At 34.9% G+C, this 17055-nt stretch overlaps 1 protein-coding gene across 5 annotated transcripts in view; it reads left to right on the top strand.

The window, feature by feature from the left end:
* The window catches only part of TMEM260 (transmembrane protein 260), a 70231-nt gene that overhangs the window by 9105 nt on the left and 44071 nt on the right, over window positions 1-17055 (top strand). For all 5 annotated transcript variants that reach the window (XM_010847696.1, XM_010847697.1, XM_010847698.1 and 2 more), the window contains exons 2-3: window positions 1157-1188; window positions 1920-2071. In XM_010847696.1, coding sequence (XP_010845998.1) covers window positions 1157-1188; window positions 1920-2071 — 184 coding nt within the window. The remainder of the gene's footprint in view (window positions 1-1156; window positions 1189-1919; window positions 2072-17055) is intronic.

The following is a 17055-nucleotide window of genomic DNA, read 5'->3' as shown; positions in this document are numbered from 1 at the left end:
CAGTAATTAGTGATTTCAGTAGGGAGATGAATTGAAATAGAATATTGGTCAAAAGCTACTGCCATAGCCCAGGACAAGAGAAAAGGTCTAAAATATGATCAGGGTTCTAGAAATGAAGGACATTGATAGCCACTGAAGGATAGAAAATAGACATTAATATGATCAGGGTTCTAGAAATGAAGGACATTGATAGCCACTGAAGGATAGAAAATAGACATTAATACATTTTCTGATAATTTTTAACTTTCATAAATCAGTTAATATTGATTGATTTCTTAAACTGTACAGTATTATGTATATAGGAATGAGTCAGAAATAGTCCCTGGATACTAAAAGGACTATCAAATAGGCACTGAATTACTACATCATAATTTTAGAAGTAATTGCTAATGTTGAGGAATTACAAAGAACTATGTAAATGACATGGTGATTTAATGGTTTGAAAAAAAATGTGCTGTGGTAATCAAAGCTTGCCAAAATAACCTGCAGTTAATAAGCATTTGGCAATTGTTTAAAAATATCCAGGGTAATGAATGTAGAGAAGGTATCTAAATGCCAGCTTAGGGCGGAAAGGCACATTTTATAGACTGTTCAAATCCAGCTTCTGCTCATTTTACATATAAGGTTGCATTTTTACAGGCAGTTTTGCACTAAATTCTTGAGGGATAACAGCGTTTTACACTAATGCTCTGTAAGAGTTTTTATATATTTGCAAGTGTAAACAACCTTCAGGACGGAAAGTAAGCTTTTTTAAAAAGTTGAAGTATACTTGATTTACAATGTTGTGTTAGTTTCTGGTGTACAGAAAAGTAATTCAGTTATACATATTACATATTCTTCATTATAGGTTATTGCAAGATATTGGATATTATTCCCTCCTATAGTAGGAGCTTGTTTAAAATAAGCATTTTTAGAAACTAGAATTCACCTATATTTCCACTGACCAGTTATTAAAAACTGTCAAAGATAGTTTGTTCAATGAGACCTAAGGGAGAAAATACTCTGAGACTATTTCATGCTGTTAAATCTCTACAGATTTACAGTTTTATCCAGTCAAATTAATGCAAAACCCCAATGCAAGCATTTGGATTTTGAAAACTTTGGAGGAGTGTCATTTTCTAATAGTAATTATTGGTTTTACATTATTTTTTCACAGGGGAACTGATCACAGCCGCACATGAGCTTGGAGTAAGTATTAGTTTTATTGTTTAATCAATGCTCTCATTAACAGTTTTAGGAATTAAGAAAGTTTAATTAAGCATGGAGTAAAGTAGATTAATTTATTTTCAAACCCCAGTTTTTAGTAACTTATAAGTACAGTACGTGACAATTTACTTTAAGTTTTAAATCCAATTAAACTAAATTATAAAGCAAAGCCTTTACTATATATACAGTAGCTGGCTTATTATCACCCCAAATTTTGTATAAGCTATGGAGAATAAAATAAATCGGGTTAACAGTTTTAATAAGTTTATTATTTAATAAACTTTATTATGGTGTATGATCCCTTTAGGCAAGACCTTAGGACTGTCAGCATGGTGGTAATCCGATAGCAGTGTGGTCTTTCAACTTTCTAACCAATGCGATATTTCAGAACCAGCTTTTTTTCAATAGCCTTTTAAATGACCCTAATGTACTGTGAACCCAGAGAACAAACTGCTTAAGGACTGACAATGAAATATGTCACCCTTTCTCTAGGTGACACACCATGTGATAGACGCTGCCAAATCCACTAAAGAAAATATTTATTTGTATTGGCACAAGAGGATTACAATAGAAAACCACTATTCAAACATTTAGTCATTGTCTTTTAATCTTTATACTTGCCTGGGAAAAGGGCTACTTTTCAATGAAAGCCAGTGTGACTGTTCCTTTAAAACTAGATGGAAACCTCCTAACTGTTGCTAATTTTCCCTTAGGTTGCCCACCCTCCTGGCTACCCTTTGTTTACTCTGGTGGCTAAACTGGCAATTCTACTATTTCCTTTTGGTTCGGTTGCCTACCGAGTCAATCTGCTGTGTGGCTTATTTGGAGCAGCAGCTGCAGCTTTACTTTTTTTCACCGTTTTCAGGTAAAGTAGTTGATTAGTTAAAGTTAATTTTAACTAATTGGAGATGGAGTTTTCTTATGGCCCATGACATGACAAAAAAAAAAAAAAAACCCAAAGAACACCTTTTGTTGCTTAAATGGTTTTCCTAATCACTCATGTGATTTCACTTTCTCAATTTACAGTAATTTCATATGTGTTTGACCCTCAAATGATTACACAGTTGGTTCTGCTTCATACAGTGGAGAGAAAGTGTCACCAGTTCATTATCACAATTCTCTGTTTAGGCAGAATTAATAATGTTTGTCATTTTAGGAAGATGCAGATGGGCCAGTTTAACAGTATGAAGTTCTTCTTTTGGTAAATGGTAAATATTATTTAATTACTCACAGTATTGCTGATAGGCAGCTGCCTATCAGGTCCAGAGCTAATACCTAATTATATTGTATTTTAAATATGCACATGCATACATTTTGAAATGAGGCTATTAACTAAGGAAATCAATTTGGGAATGTAGTTTTAGTAAGGTTTCACTTTGTTACAGTATAGCTGTAGGGAAAACAAGCAAATGAGACACCACTTACTTCATAATGAAAGGCTTTCCTAGTTTGGAAGGCTACCCTACTTTTAAAAAAACAGGTCATTAGTTTAGGATTTGGTAATCTGTATTTGTCTTTGCTGTTTCTCGCTTTCAGTACTAACTCAGTCTAACCTACGCCTGAAAGGATTATAGTCAAAACTACAAACTATACTTTCTAAAAAGGAAAAACCAAGTTAAAACATTTCTTTCAAAAAGTATTGCAGATTTTATTATAAAAACAAATAATTTTGTATGTAAATATAGTATAATTTGAATAGAAAATTTCAAAAGTCCTTTTTGGAGACTGTTTTATTTACATTTGTCATATTACTGCCCTTTGACTAAATTCTTTCTAAATTCCCTTTGCTTGTTTGTAAGAAGGTAAAAGTTACTATGGCTAAAAATTACTATTAAATCTATTTGTGGAAAGTTTCAGATTCAAAATTGTAATTGTTGATCATTCCTAAACGTTTATCTGTATTATTTAATTTGTTTTTATTTCAGTCTTACAGGTTTTCAGTGATAGCCATATCTTTAAGTATTAAATGTTTAACATTTTTGCTTGGATTAATTAGTATTATGAATACTTTTTCTAAATGATTAGAGTAATTATTATTAGAATTGTTCCTTCTGGTCTTATTTTATAATTAAGGCTGTATCATTATTTTCATTGAGAGAAAAACTATTTTAAATATCTAGAGTGAAATTTAGAACATACCAGTTCTGTATTAAATGTATGAATTACTAATTTTCATAAGATATTTAAGACAAAGCCATTTTTTTTTTAAACTAATATTTGTTTTGCTAGTTCATTTGTATTTTAGATTATTTCTACAACATATACACATATTAAATGCTGTAGCTGTCTCTTAAAGCAAGTAAAGCTATTTGTTTTCTAAAACTTTTCCATGGTTTTTTGTTATATTAATTGTTGATGCCCTTCCACATAAAAACCACTGCAAAAATCATATATAAATTCTTTGTCTTTCCAGAATCCGAATAGTTTGGGACAGTAATTTTCCTTTGAGTTGTCTGCATTTTAAAATAGCTATAATTATTATGCTTGATTATAATGGGTTTTAGATCAGCACACAGACCTGTGACCATTTTATTTTAATATATGGTCTTAATGATAAATTCATATGCTTACTGACATGTTTTAAAACAAAAACTCTTAATAGACTGGATATTTGCTTAGTTTTAGTAATCTAGTACTTTGGAAAAGTTACTTTCTTCTGAGATGTGTCCTAACAATATTATCTCTCATGTAATTTTAATATGAAAATACTTCATTATTTTGAATACAGATAATTGACAAGGTACACGTCCTTTGGGAACAATCTAGTTCAAGTGGCAAATCTGTTTTGTCAAACAATGGCCGCCCTTCGGGAAAGAGCAAGCCATCTCTATGGTAATAGGGCTAACAGTAGCCTATTGATCGAGTGGAAGAAGACATTATACAATGTCAGCTGGCTTGTTACAATTTCATTTGTCAAATGACCTGAACTTAACCTTTAAAACCTTCCTTCTGTGAATATAAACCCAACAGCAGGACGCGGTTTTTGTGCAGCCATTACAGTGACGGCTTTTTTCCAGTCCTAGCGTACAGTAAATGTACTCCTTCACAGGTTGACTCCTTCATCAGAACTCATTCAGAAGACATTTCACTACTTTATTTATCTACCGACCAAGTCATCATTCCATTTTCTTGTTGAATATTGAGGGGTTTTGATCCTGGAGACAGTTGTATTCTTTCTTTCCCCCATCACTTAAGAGAACATTACTGTACATGTAGGATTAGTGCTGACTGGTGTGCAGGAAATTAATTCTTTTAACAGGTTTAGGTTTTTTTCAGGTAATTGTTCACAGAGCATTCACTATATTTAGCTCTTGGGGTGGACATAAAGACCTTCTGTACCTTTTAAACAAAGATTGTATTTCAAAAGCAAATTTCTGTTTAAATATGTTGATGTAAAAAGCTCCATTTTTTTCAGTAAACATGACTTGGATTGAAAGACCAGTTACTTCGTTGTTGCCAATTACTATGTAATTTTTGCTTTTCTTTCATCTTTCTTTTGCTTTTAAAAGCCTATAAGATGTCATTAACACTGCATTTTTTGTCAATCTTTCCTAATGGTTGGCAAGAATTCTTTTATATTTGCTGAGGTAGAAAGGATATGAGTAAAACAGTACATTGAAAGCTGTATGTGTCACTGTACTTTACTGAATTAAGAATAGTAAGATTGGGGCAGTTATTTCTGCATGTATTTATTTATGTATTGTCCCCTAAGGGGATATTTTAAAGCATGATTATGTTAAAGGAGTTTAATCTAATACATTTCATTTATAGGAAATAGTATTCATTTTATTAATGTGTACATCTGTGCATTTAAGACTCTGTACTACAGTTAAGTGATTTAGAGGAACTGGGATTTTTTTTTTCCTTTGAAGGCCAATGAAGTAAATGATTTTTTAGTTTGACAGAAGGGTATTTAAAAGTGTCATATTTGAAATTTGCAAATCCTATTAATACAAAAACGTAAAAGTTATAGGTCCTATAAATCACTAATACGAACATTGTTTAGCTTTGCTTAGTACATGAATTTCAAACTTATTTTCTAAAAACCTCAAACTAGATCCTATCGACATGTACTTAGTAAGGAAGGAGTACTGAACTCACTGTCATTAACATGCTTCCATTGTATATGTTCTGGTATCACTGGCAGAGAATGGACTCTGTTGATAGTATCATATAACAATCCTTTACTTGAGGGAAGATTTAAATTGCTTATGATCTCAGATGAAAGCATCTCTAGTGTCCTATTTTTTTGATAAGTTCCAGGGCAGGGAATATGTTCTCAACAGGCTTGAGAGTCAGCATATCCTTTTCAAACTAGTATGGGCCAAATGGAACTGTAGCAGAACTCATTCAGCAACATTTGTTGTGCACTCATTTGAATTGAAAGTAAAATTTTTTTAGTTTTTATAATCAAATTCAGTGCTTATTTTAGAGAAAGGCAAAGTTACTCTTAAATAAAATTTTTTTTAATAAATTTTTTTCTTTTTCTAAAAGGCACTGTTTCAGGAAGCTTGCATTAAAAAACTTTATAACTCCATTAAGGTTTTACAGTAAGAAATCAGATCTCTTAATATCAAGCAGGTTCCCTAGAATATGTGAATATTAATTATAATTAAAGGTATCTTGAAACTCTGCCTGCTTACTACAAAGAACTTACAGCCAATTTCAGTGATATTTAAATATCTCCTGGTAGATTGTTTTGTGCCAGTATTTTGTTTGTGCAATATTTTATTTTTTATAAGTTATGTAAACATTTCTAAACATTCTGCCACTACTAAAAATTAATTTGATTAAACTTTTGGAATAGGAACACTTGATTCTGAGCACTGTGTCTGCTATTCTTAGGGTTTCAGCTAAGATTCCATTCAATAAAGAATTGAAAATTTAAATGCCATACCTTAGAGTATGTAGAATCTCCTGCTTAAGAGACATTTGGATTTTCCAGCTCAAAGAGTATTTTAGATTATTGCCATAGAGAATAATGTGAAGCTCTTCCTAATTTCAGAGGTAACTATGCATAAGTAACAAATAGTCGCCAAGTTTTTGTAGTTGAAGAAGAATGGAAAGTACTGGAGCATTAATTTCCTTTCAGGAGAATATCTGTCTTGATCCCTGGTTAATTGATCATATATTTCTCTCATACTTGTATTAAAATTGCATTGACTCAGACTGGCTAAGCATATTAAGAGCTTGGTTCATTTGCATTTTCTTATAAGTAGAAGGCCATATTAGGCTCAAATAGCAGCACTTCATTTTGAAGGAAAAAAGCAGGGCAAAAACTCTTTTAAGACTGTAGAGTCTTTTCTGACAGCTAGTCAGAGTTAGAATTAGTTCAAGGAAATGTTAATAATGCACTGCCTGGCCTAATCCCTTTGATATCACCAGGTATCCTCCTGTTCATGGGTTAATTGCTTTAAAAGCAAAGGCAATATTCTGAGCGGTGGGCCGCTTCACCTTTTCACAGCTGTTACCATTGAGTGACAACTAAATCCCATGTGTAAGATGAGGAAGAGCTCAATCTCCAATTGGGAGAAAATTTATGTAAACCACAATCCCTTCAGAATGTGCGGAAGTCATAGACTTTCTTGATTTACTCTGCTTTTCCCAGAAAGCTCTATTGTTCACTTTCCTAAGTCCCATCAACCCTTTGTAGCAGAATATCACAGCGGCAGCAGATAGCTTGAAATATATAAATGCTATCATAGCTCTGATTAATAGCAGTGCTTATGAGTCAAGTCTGATAACAGTGCAGCTCTCCACTCAATTTCAGATACTGCTAATGGAATCTGTCTTCTCCAATTGTAATATGAGAAGGCCTAATTTGCCATGGAGCTTGGAGCTGTCACCAGTAGGGGATTGTGGGGTCAGATGGGAGCTGCCAGGTTTTTGCCCTGCAGCTTGTATCTCTCACTTTGAATAGAGCAGCCCCCTGCCTGCCAGTTAGCTGATAGGCCGCCGTGGGGTTTATGCCACTATATACAATAGAAAAGGGCTACATAGGCTGACTTTATAATTGTGAAGCTAGCTCATATTTCCACAGCTACTGTGCTGCATAATTTCTAATAAGTGGTTTTAACAAATGTCAGATTATGAAAAGTTTCCCCAATTACAAAAACTTATAAAACATTTAAATTGCTAAATCTGTTTCCTGCCGAGATTTTTGCCACTGGAACTAGTCATCTGTCATTATGGCTATAATAATAAATGTATACATTTCTTAAAGTTGCAAATAAAATGATAAATCATAACTCATAGATTTCCTGCTTTTCAAAGCCATAAAAAGTAGAAAACACTCAACAAATTGAAATATTACTATATACTTTATAACGTTGCATAATAAGACAACTTTGTTGTCTAGTAAGTTGGTTAGTGTTTTTAGTGAAAATAGTTGAATATCCCCATTCTGTTGATCTTAGTTATTTGGATCTTTTAAGTTTACTTCATTTACCTTTAGAATCTTAACATTTTAAAAATTCTAAGTTTTCAGTTAAAAAGGACTTTGAGAATAATAATTCTGAACTATACCTTAACCAATTTCAGTTTTGCTACCAAATACAAAATATACTATCCAGATTGAGTAATAAGCTCATCCTGAGGCCTTGCATGGTTTTAAACATTTCAAGCAAAATTGATGAAAACCTGTAGTTTGGGAGTTATTTTAAGCTAGGTTGTACCTTAAGAGGATATTGCCTTGCATAGTGCAAGTTATTTGGCATACTATGGACACTTGGTCAAATGTAAAGTAAATGATAGTGATTCCTATCAGGCTCAGTTCAGTTGTTTTTCTTTTAGGTATTTGGGTATAAATTGATGAGATGAGTTGTTCTAAGCCTCCAATAGCTTCATCATTTATTAGTTTACAAATTTTAATTCTAATGGAAATTGCATGATTGTATTTTATTTATGAGAACTATTCATAGTCTTGTTCCCTCTGTTTCACTTGTGCCCTTTTCCTTTATGAAAGCTTTCCCATTTTCTTCCCAACTTTCTTTGGTGGTTTTAAAATCAAGACTAATACTTTGTACTTTTCCTTTCAGCGTACTGGTAGTTGATATTTATGTAGCTGAAAATTCGGGGTAGAACAATCTTTTTCCTATTGATAGAGTCTCATGGAATAGAATAAACCTTGGTAGGATTTCACCTGGAGTGAAAGTAAATTTTTATAAAATACGGGAAAATGGGCTTATTTGCAAATTTATTAAAGATGCAAATGTTTTACATTTTTTTACTTATGGTGGTGGTGGCTTTAGAGATAGAACTTTAATATACCAGGCCCTAAATTATTGATTGATATTCATTAGGTCTAAACTTGAAAATGACAAGAAAAACATTTAGATTCTACTGCTCTCCAAATACCCACTGACTATAATTTGCCCCAGCTTCCCAGATGGTGCTAAGGGTAAAGAACCCACCTGCCAGGAGATATAAAAGATGTGGGTTCTATTCCTGGATTGGGAAGATTCCCCTGGAGGAGGGCGTGGCAACCCACTCCAGTATTCTTGTCTGGAGAATCCCAAAGCCAGGGGAACCTGGCAGGCTACAGTCCATAGGGTGGAAAAGAGTCAGACATGACTGAAGTGACTTAGCACATGTGTGCATAATTTGCCCATAGAGCACCTGGCACATATTAGATAGTCAGTACATACTTATTGAAAGAGTGTTGAGTGAACTGCCACTGAATGAGAGAAGTTCAGCTGAAACTGAAAATCTTTGCTGTCAATAGCTTGGTTTCCCAGTTTGACATCTCCAGGTACATTGAAGAGAGAAATCTATGGGTGATGATTTTGCGAATGAGAGCCAGAGGTAACATTTGTATATTCTCCATGAACAAGACTCAGAAAGATAAGAACTTGGGAGGATGGGAGCAGTAGATTTGCCACTAATTGTATCCTGCTTTACTGTATCTCTTCCCTGTAATCTGATGCATTTTAAGTCATCAATATGAGTTGACACTAAAAATAATTTTTTTAACAAGAATGCTCAGATGCATTGTGGCCTTCCTACTTGATTCTATTGTACTTACTTCAAGTAGGAGTTTTAAATGTTCAAGGAGCATAGTGTACCCTTCATGTTGGGTTCTTTGCACACTGAAGACAAATACATTCATGAATTTTATGAAGCACGTCAAATGTATGTTCTGAAAGAATTTCAGTTTTCTGTTATTTGTCTTTTGATTACGGGTTAGACAAACATGTGACTACACATGAAAATCAAATACTGTGTAGCAGAAAGAAAAATACACCTTATCATCAATAGCAAACCTGTGTCAATGGTGTGAATTGTAACCCCCTCCCCCTCAATTTATCCATTGTGTCAACAGATGAATAGCATTCCATCAGTGAGAAAACTATTGCACAATCAGTACCTTTCTTGTCTAGGTCTCATAGAATTCTGAGCCTCACATTTGTTAGGATTCTCTGAGAAGCATCACATATTCCGCAGCCTAGAAGAGAATTTTTCCATTCTCTGGGTGAAATTTTAAATACTTGGGAACCCTTCTTATCCTATCTGTCATACTCCTGGTATATCTTTCCTCAGTGACTGACCACTGTGATCCCCTGGAATGTGAACTCCATGGTTTTAGCCTTAGCCCAAGTAAAAGGCAATAAGGAAAATTTATTTATTGCAAATATACTGCAAAGTACATTTTATGTGTCACATATATGTAATATGGATTTATTTATACAAAACAAACTTCAGTAACTTTTAGGTTATTTGTTATTTTGAATCATCTGTATTATTACCTTATTCTGTTAGTCTGAGACCTTGAAAATTAAGCATGCTTCTCTAATAGTGTAAAAACTTGATTTTGATTGTTGACATCTTTTAAAATACAATGGCTGTCTTACTGAAATTTCATAGAAATGTTTAAAGTGTGTGTTCTTTATATGGCCTCATAAGATGTTATCTTTCTATAAGTCATGTTAGATTGTAAAATATGTATTTTACTTGAAGAAATAGCTCCCTTGATATCCTTCTCTGAGGCTCTGTGAGCCTCTAGATTGAGAATAGAAAACATTTTTCTCATATATATATAAAATTTATCATAATTAAAGTGGAAAATATTTTAGATTATTTTGCAATTTATTAGTGAGTTGTGCTAAAACAGTTCTCATTTTATTCACAACTTCATTTGAATTTCTTTTTTTCCTCCAATTTCCTATTAGTAGCAGGCTCATCAATTTCAGTAGAAAACTGTTTGTCTTTTAAATTTAAATGAGCTAATTTTAAGATATCACTTTTAGCACATTAAATGTAAATAAATATATCTGTTCTTCAGTTGCTTTATAAAAAATAACAACTACTTAAGCATATTTATTTTTTAATATAAATTTATTTATTTTAATTGGAGGGTAATTACTGTACAATATTGTATTGGTTTTTCCATACATTGACATGAATCCGCCATGGGTGTACAAGCATATTTATTTAAAAGAATGAAATGAAAATTAAAAGTAGGCCTCCTTGATTGCCAAGTGAAAACACCTTGGTGTTTTTTGATTATGTCATTTTTCTTTGAAAAAAGAGTTAGGTTTAATCTATAGGTAGAAGACAGTTGTTTTGTCTTATTTGAGAGTTATTTATATTTACTCTCCATCTATTTATTTGACTTTATGGATGATACCAAACAGCTTGTTTTGTGGGTTCAGAACAACAAACAGCTTGTTTTGTGGGTTCAGAACAACATTTTCACTTAAAACTCATGTTTAAAAAACAAGGTCAGATTAAACATTCCTTCCCTATATTTTTAAAAGAAATATTGCTTAGCCAGAAATTTGAACTACAGTTCATTTACCAGCATTCATGCATAGTGTTTCACTATGCTTATATAATCTAATTCTGCCCCAAAATTGCAAAGGTATGTTGTACCCTTTTCAGGGGAAAAAAATTGTAGAGTGTGTGTTCTAGTTAGAATTATTGCCCAAAAGAGCAAATTACAACTAATTTGTTCAATAACCCACATTGGGAATATTATTGGTCAAACTCATAAAATAACAAAGACCCTAGCAATCAAAACAGATAATAGATTAATTGGAGGTTTTCAGAAGTCAGCAGATTCATAGAATTCATGCCTTAAAAAAAAAATTGATAAACAGACAATAAAAGTGCTTGCTAAGTCATCTTATTTAACAAGTCTAAGACCAGATTCACCTTCAGACATATTTGTCAATGTGATTTTTGCAGCATCACTTAGATAAGTCTTTTGCACATTTAATGTCTTTATCCAGAATTCACAGTGGCTTATTGATATGAAAGATTCATTGATATTTGGCTCAAAAAGACATAAAAAGTGGAAACTTTGAGGTATTTTGTTTGAGATTTACAAAGATTTGAGAAAATACAAGGAACTCCCTTTACACATCAGTGTGAAAGGCAATATGAATAAAGAACAACAACAATAAAAAGTGAAGGTAAAGTATGTCTGAAATTATATATATATATAAATGTTTATATAATATATTATATAAACATTTAGTTTCCAAAAGTTGCATAGCTTTGTTCTGTGTGTGTGTGTTCAGTCACTCAGTTATGTCTGACTCTGTGCAACCCCATGGACTGTAGCCCTCCAGGCTCCTCTGTCCATGGGATTCTCCAGGCAAGAACACTGGAGTGGGTTGCCATTTTCACCTCCAGGAGATCATCTAAATATTTGTAAAATGAGATATTCTTTTAACTTTTAAATGTGCTAATGTACTGACACAGCTGTCTAGCTACATCACAGGTATCAGTAGTCCAAAAAATTCTATTGGCTTTGTTAATACTTTATTTAGAGTTTTAAGTTCCTCACATCTGGTTTCTTAACTATGTTTTGATTAAGTTACAGTTAAAATATTTTATTCCTCAAGATTGTTTTTACTAAGAAATACAGAAAATCTCCGTATTCCGATTTATTAATACATTTAATTAATAATCAATAATAATAAAAGATTATTAATAAATTTAATTTAATGAGAGTCTGGAGAAGGGGCGGTTGCCCTAGTCTTTGCGAAAGTACTTCTGAAAACTTCTTGAAAAGGTGAAGCCTGTGCTGAGTTGTAAACTATCAATCAGTGGGAGTGGCCAAGTGAAGGCAAAGCCGTGATCCAGATACAGAGAATCTTCTGTGCTAAGAAACTCTGAGGTGGAAGAGAAACAGCCTGTAAGCACAGGGAGAAGTCATTCAGTGTTGCTGGAACACAGTTCAAAATAGGTTGTGTTGAAAATGAAGCTACAGGTAGGCTGAGACCAGATCATGAAAATCCGTGTCTGTTGTCATGGGACGCTTATAATATGTTTTATAGTCAAAGAGGAACCCTTGAAGGGTTTGAAACAGAAAAGCACAACTTCAGGTGTGCCTTAGATCCCTCTCTCTGGTGGCAGTGGTGGGCCCAGGGCTGGAAGCAGGCAGCACATAAACCTACAACATTGTGTGAGCCTGAGGTGATGAGTCAGATGAGCTGACCTAGGGAAGTGAATATGGGTAGAGAGAAGAATATGATTTTATAAAATGTTGATGAAGTCTAATTGGCAGGATGTTGGAAAGGGAGAGGAGCTCTGATGATGACTCCTAGGGCTCTTAATTTAGATAACTAAACAAGGAAGATAATGAAATTCACTAAGGGAACACAAGAAATTATTTCAGGCAAGAGGATGAGAAATGAACTTTGCACGTACTGACCCTGAGGTTCTGTGGGACATCCAGAGTTGGGATGGCTTTGTGGTGAGGGTACAACAGTAAGTTGGAGATAAGATTAATTTCAAAACTAAGGGAGAGGTGGTGCTGGAGACAGATTTGTTTTTAGTTTGTCGCTGGCAGGTGAAGTCAAGATAGTGAATAAAGTCACCCAGGCAAAGTAGAGTGAGAACAATTTGCTGAGAATGAAATCTTTGAGAAACACTGGCTTGAAAGGTGTTAAATGCAAGAAGAGAAAACACATTTGGAGAAAACATAAAAGGAAGACACAGAGCCATAAAAGGAAAACCAGAGGATATGAAGTCCAGATGGTCAACTTGGTAGAGTGTGGCTGGGGCAGTGATCAACATAGCAGAGAGGTTCCTTGAGCCTGCCCTGTTTGGTGGTTAGACAGTCGCTGGAGACCCCAGTGAGAACAATTCCAGTAGAGAACTAGGGTGAGAACAGAGGATGGAGGCTGCAGATGGGGACAACGTGAGGCCAATCCTGAGCCTCACTGTGACCCTGAAAATTGCCTTCAGGAAAGTGTTCTCGACATCAGCTTGCCCCCAAGTCATTTTATTTCCATCTCAATAAGGGGAAACAAAGCATGCACAGATATTGTCATATACTGTGAATAATGTAACAAGACTGCCGACCTACAGAGTCAGTGAATGAACTGGAGACCGTCTCTGAAGTCTTCAGAAGCTCTTCATCCTCACCATTGCTGACATTATCCTTTGACCTGTCAGCCAGTCACAGACTCAGCTTGCTGTGGGCTGATGTGGGACGCCACATCTGCTTGCTTGTGACATTGTGGCACTAGACCACACACCTCTCTTCCTACCTTGCACTCACCCTGCAGACTTACTAATATACCATGTACTGCTTGTCTTTTGAGACAAATGCTTAATTTTAAAGGGTATCTTATGATTTTGAGAACAGCTTTATTAAACTCCTCCATCTCTCTTCCCACTCTGCCTGATTTGAGCATTCAGTTCGCTCAATTTCTTGGTGCCCCTACACTTGTCTTCCATTGAACTGAGACCTAGATCCCTTTGGTCATCCTTTTGATCTCCTCCATCAGCCCCCTGCTGGCTCTGCTTCCTTCTCCATTCAGTGTAGACCCCGTAGTTCATTGCTTTAACACCTTTTCCTCTGGTCCTTCTGCCCTACCTACCTAGTAAAACTCACCCTGGTTCCTTATAACCTTCCCCAGCCTTCCCCAGCGCAGGTTAGGCTGCTACAGACCTTGCCACAGCCATGTGGACCAAGGCTGCCACCCCACATCCACAGCTTCTACAGTCTCCAGCCTCAGCTGAGTGCTTATTACACTTTATTTGCTATTTACAAGTCCTTGTTTTGTAGCCCTCCCTAGCTTGCAGAGTTTTCTCAGAGCAGACGATTCAAATTATCTTTACTTTTCTTAACCCACTAGACTGTACATGTTACATGGTTAGTAAATGTTGATTGATTCTGAGTTTTAGCACGGAACAAGCTTTTAAAGGCAGTATGTTCAAACCTGTGCATTTGAAGGAACATGTACTGTTTGATATATAAAAGACTGTTGGAAGCAAAGAGACTCTCAAAAGTATAGCCTATATACATTATTTTATGGAAATTAGAGATAGTATTAATAAAATGAGGCCTCCAAATGTTTTATATTCTCTATATGGATGCATGCATAACTTTTTGCCCTTAGGCATACTGCCTTCTTTTCTATGTTCCACAAAGCTTTGACAACTGCAGCATTTATTTTCAGAATTTCCTCACACAGTTTTTCTTGAAGACAATAGAAATAATAAAGAAGGAAGGCAGATAGTTTTAGTCAGAATTCTCAGTGGCAAGCGATTGGCTGTGTTTAGCAGAAAAGAAGCATATTGAATGGAAGTTGGGAAGAATGCTACAACTCAGTAATAAGAAAGATACAGCAATTTTTTAAATGGGCGAAATATTTGAAAAGACATTTCTCCAAGGAAGATGTAGAAATGACCAATGAGCAATTGCAAAGGTGCTCACCATTGTTAGCCATTAAGGAAATGCAAATCAAAATCTCAGTGAGATACCCTTTCACACCCAATGGGATGACTAGAATCAAAAAGTCAGATAACAAGTGTTTACTGGGTTGTGGAAAAATCAGAACCCTCATCCAATGCTTGTGGGAACATAAAATTGTGTAGCCACTTTGGAAAACAGTCTAGCAGTTTCAAATGATTAAATTGGTTGTTTTAGGATCCAGCAATTCCACTGCTAGGTGTATACCCTAGAGAAATGAAAACATGTCCACACAAAAACTTGTACACACATATTTACAGAAGCAGTATTCGTAGCAGGCAAAAGATGGAAACAATCTAGATGTCCATCAGTGGAAGAATGAATAAGCAAAATGTGGAATAGCTATGTAGTGGAATATTAATTCAGCTGTACAAAGAAGTGAAATACTGATACACACTACAAGTTGGATGAGCCTTGAACACATCATGTTAAGTGAAAGAAGTCAGACACAAAAGTCCACATATTATACGATTCTACTTATATGAAAACCCAGAAGAGGGAAGTTCACAGACAGAAGGAAGATTAGTGGTTACTTAAGCCTGGCAGTGAGATTGGAGAGAGAGTTAAAGGAGATAAAGTTTCTTTTTGAGGTGATGAAAATGTTATAAAATTGACTATAATGTTAGTTGCATATATCTGTAAATATACTTAAAATCTTTAATTGTACATTTTAAATAAATGAATTATACAGTATATGAATTATATCTCAATAAAGCTTTTTGCTTTTAAATTCAAGAAAGTAGGGAAAACCACCAGACCATTCAGGTATGACCTATAATCAAATCCCTTATGATTATACAGTAGAAGTGAGAAATAGATTCAAGAGATTAGATCTGATAGAGTGCATGAAGAACTATGGATGGAGGTTCATGACATTGTACAGGAGGCAGGGATCAAGACCATCCCCCAAGAAAAAGAAATGCAAAAAGAAAAATGGTTGTCTGAGGAAGCCTTACAAATAACTGAGAAAAGAAGAGAAGCAAAAGGCAAAGGAGAAAAGGAAAGATATACCCATTTGAATGCAGAGTTCCAAAGAATACCCAGGAAAGATAAGAAAGCCTTCCTCAGTGATCAGTGCAAAGAAATCTAGGAAAACAATAGAATGGGAAAGACTAGAGAGCTCTTCAAGAAAATTAGAGATACTGAGGGAACATTTCATGAAAAGATGGGCTCAGTAAAGGACAGAAATGGTATGGACCTAACAGAAGCAGAAGATATTAAGAAGAGGTGGCAAGAATACACAGAAGAACTGTACAAAAAAGAATGACCCACATAATCCCAATGATATGATCACTCACTTAGAGCCAGACATCCTGGAATGTGAAGTCAACGGCCTCAGGAAGCATCACTATGAACAAAGCTAGTGGAAATGATGGAATTCCAGTTGAGCTATTTCGAATCCTAAAAGATGATGCTGTGAAAGTGCTGCACTCAATATGCCAGCAAATTTAGAAAACTCAGCAGGACTAGGTCACGGGACTAGAAAAGGTCGGTTTTCATTCCAATCCCAAAGAAAGCCAATGCCAAGGAATGCTCAACCACACAATTCCACTCATCTCACACGCTAACAAAGTAATGCTCAAAATTCTCCAAGCCAGGCTTCAATAGTATGTGAACTGTGAACTTCCAGATGTTCAAGCTGGATTTAGGAAAGGCAGAGAAACCAGAGATCAAATTGCCAACATCCATTGGATCATAGAAAAAGCAAGAGAGTTCCAGAAAAACATCTGCTTTATTGACTATGCCAAAGCCTTTGACTGTGTGGATCACGACAAACTGGAAAATTCTGAAAGAGATGGGAATACCAGACCACCTGACCTGCCTTTTGAGAAATCTGTATGCAGGTCAGGAAGCAACAGTTAGAACTGTACACGGAACAACAGACTGGTTCCAAATAGGGAAAGGAGTACGTTAAGGCTGTATATTGCCACTGTGCTTATTTAACTTATATGCAGAGTACATCATGAAAAACTGGGCTGGATGAAGCACAAGCTGGAATCAAGAATGCCAGGAGAAATATCAATAACCTCAGGTCTGCAGATGATACCACCCTTATGTCAGAAAGTGAAGAAAAACTAAAGAGCCTCTTGATGAAGGTGAAAGAGGAGAGTGAAAAAGTTGGCTTAAAGCTCAACATTCAG

Source organism: Bison bison, unplaced genomic scaffold (genome assembly GCF_000754665.1).
Source record: "Bison bison bison isolate TAMUID 2011002044 unplaced genomic scaffold, Bison_UMD1.0 scf7180017864254, whole genome shotgun sequence".
Lineage (NCBI taxonomy): Eukaryota > Metazoa > Chordata > Mammalia > Artiodactyla > Bovidae > Bison > Bison bison.
The sequence above is the reverse complement of the archived record's forward strand: the minus strand, read 5'-3'. Positions and strand labels throughout refer to the sequence as shown.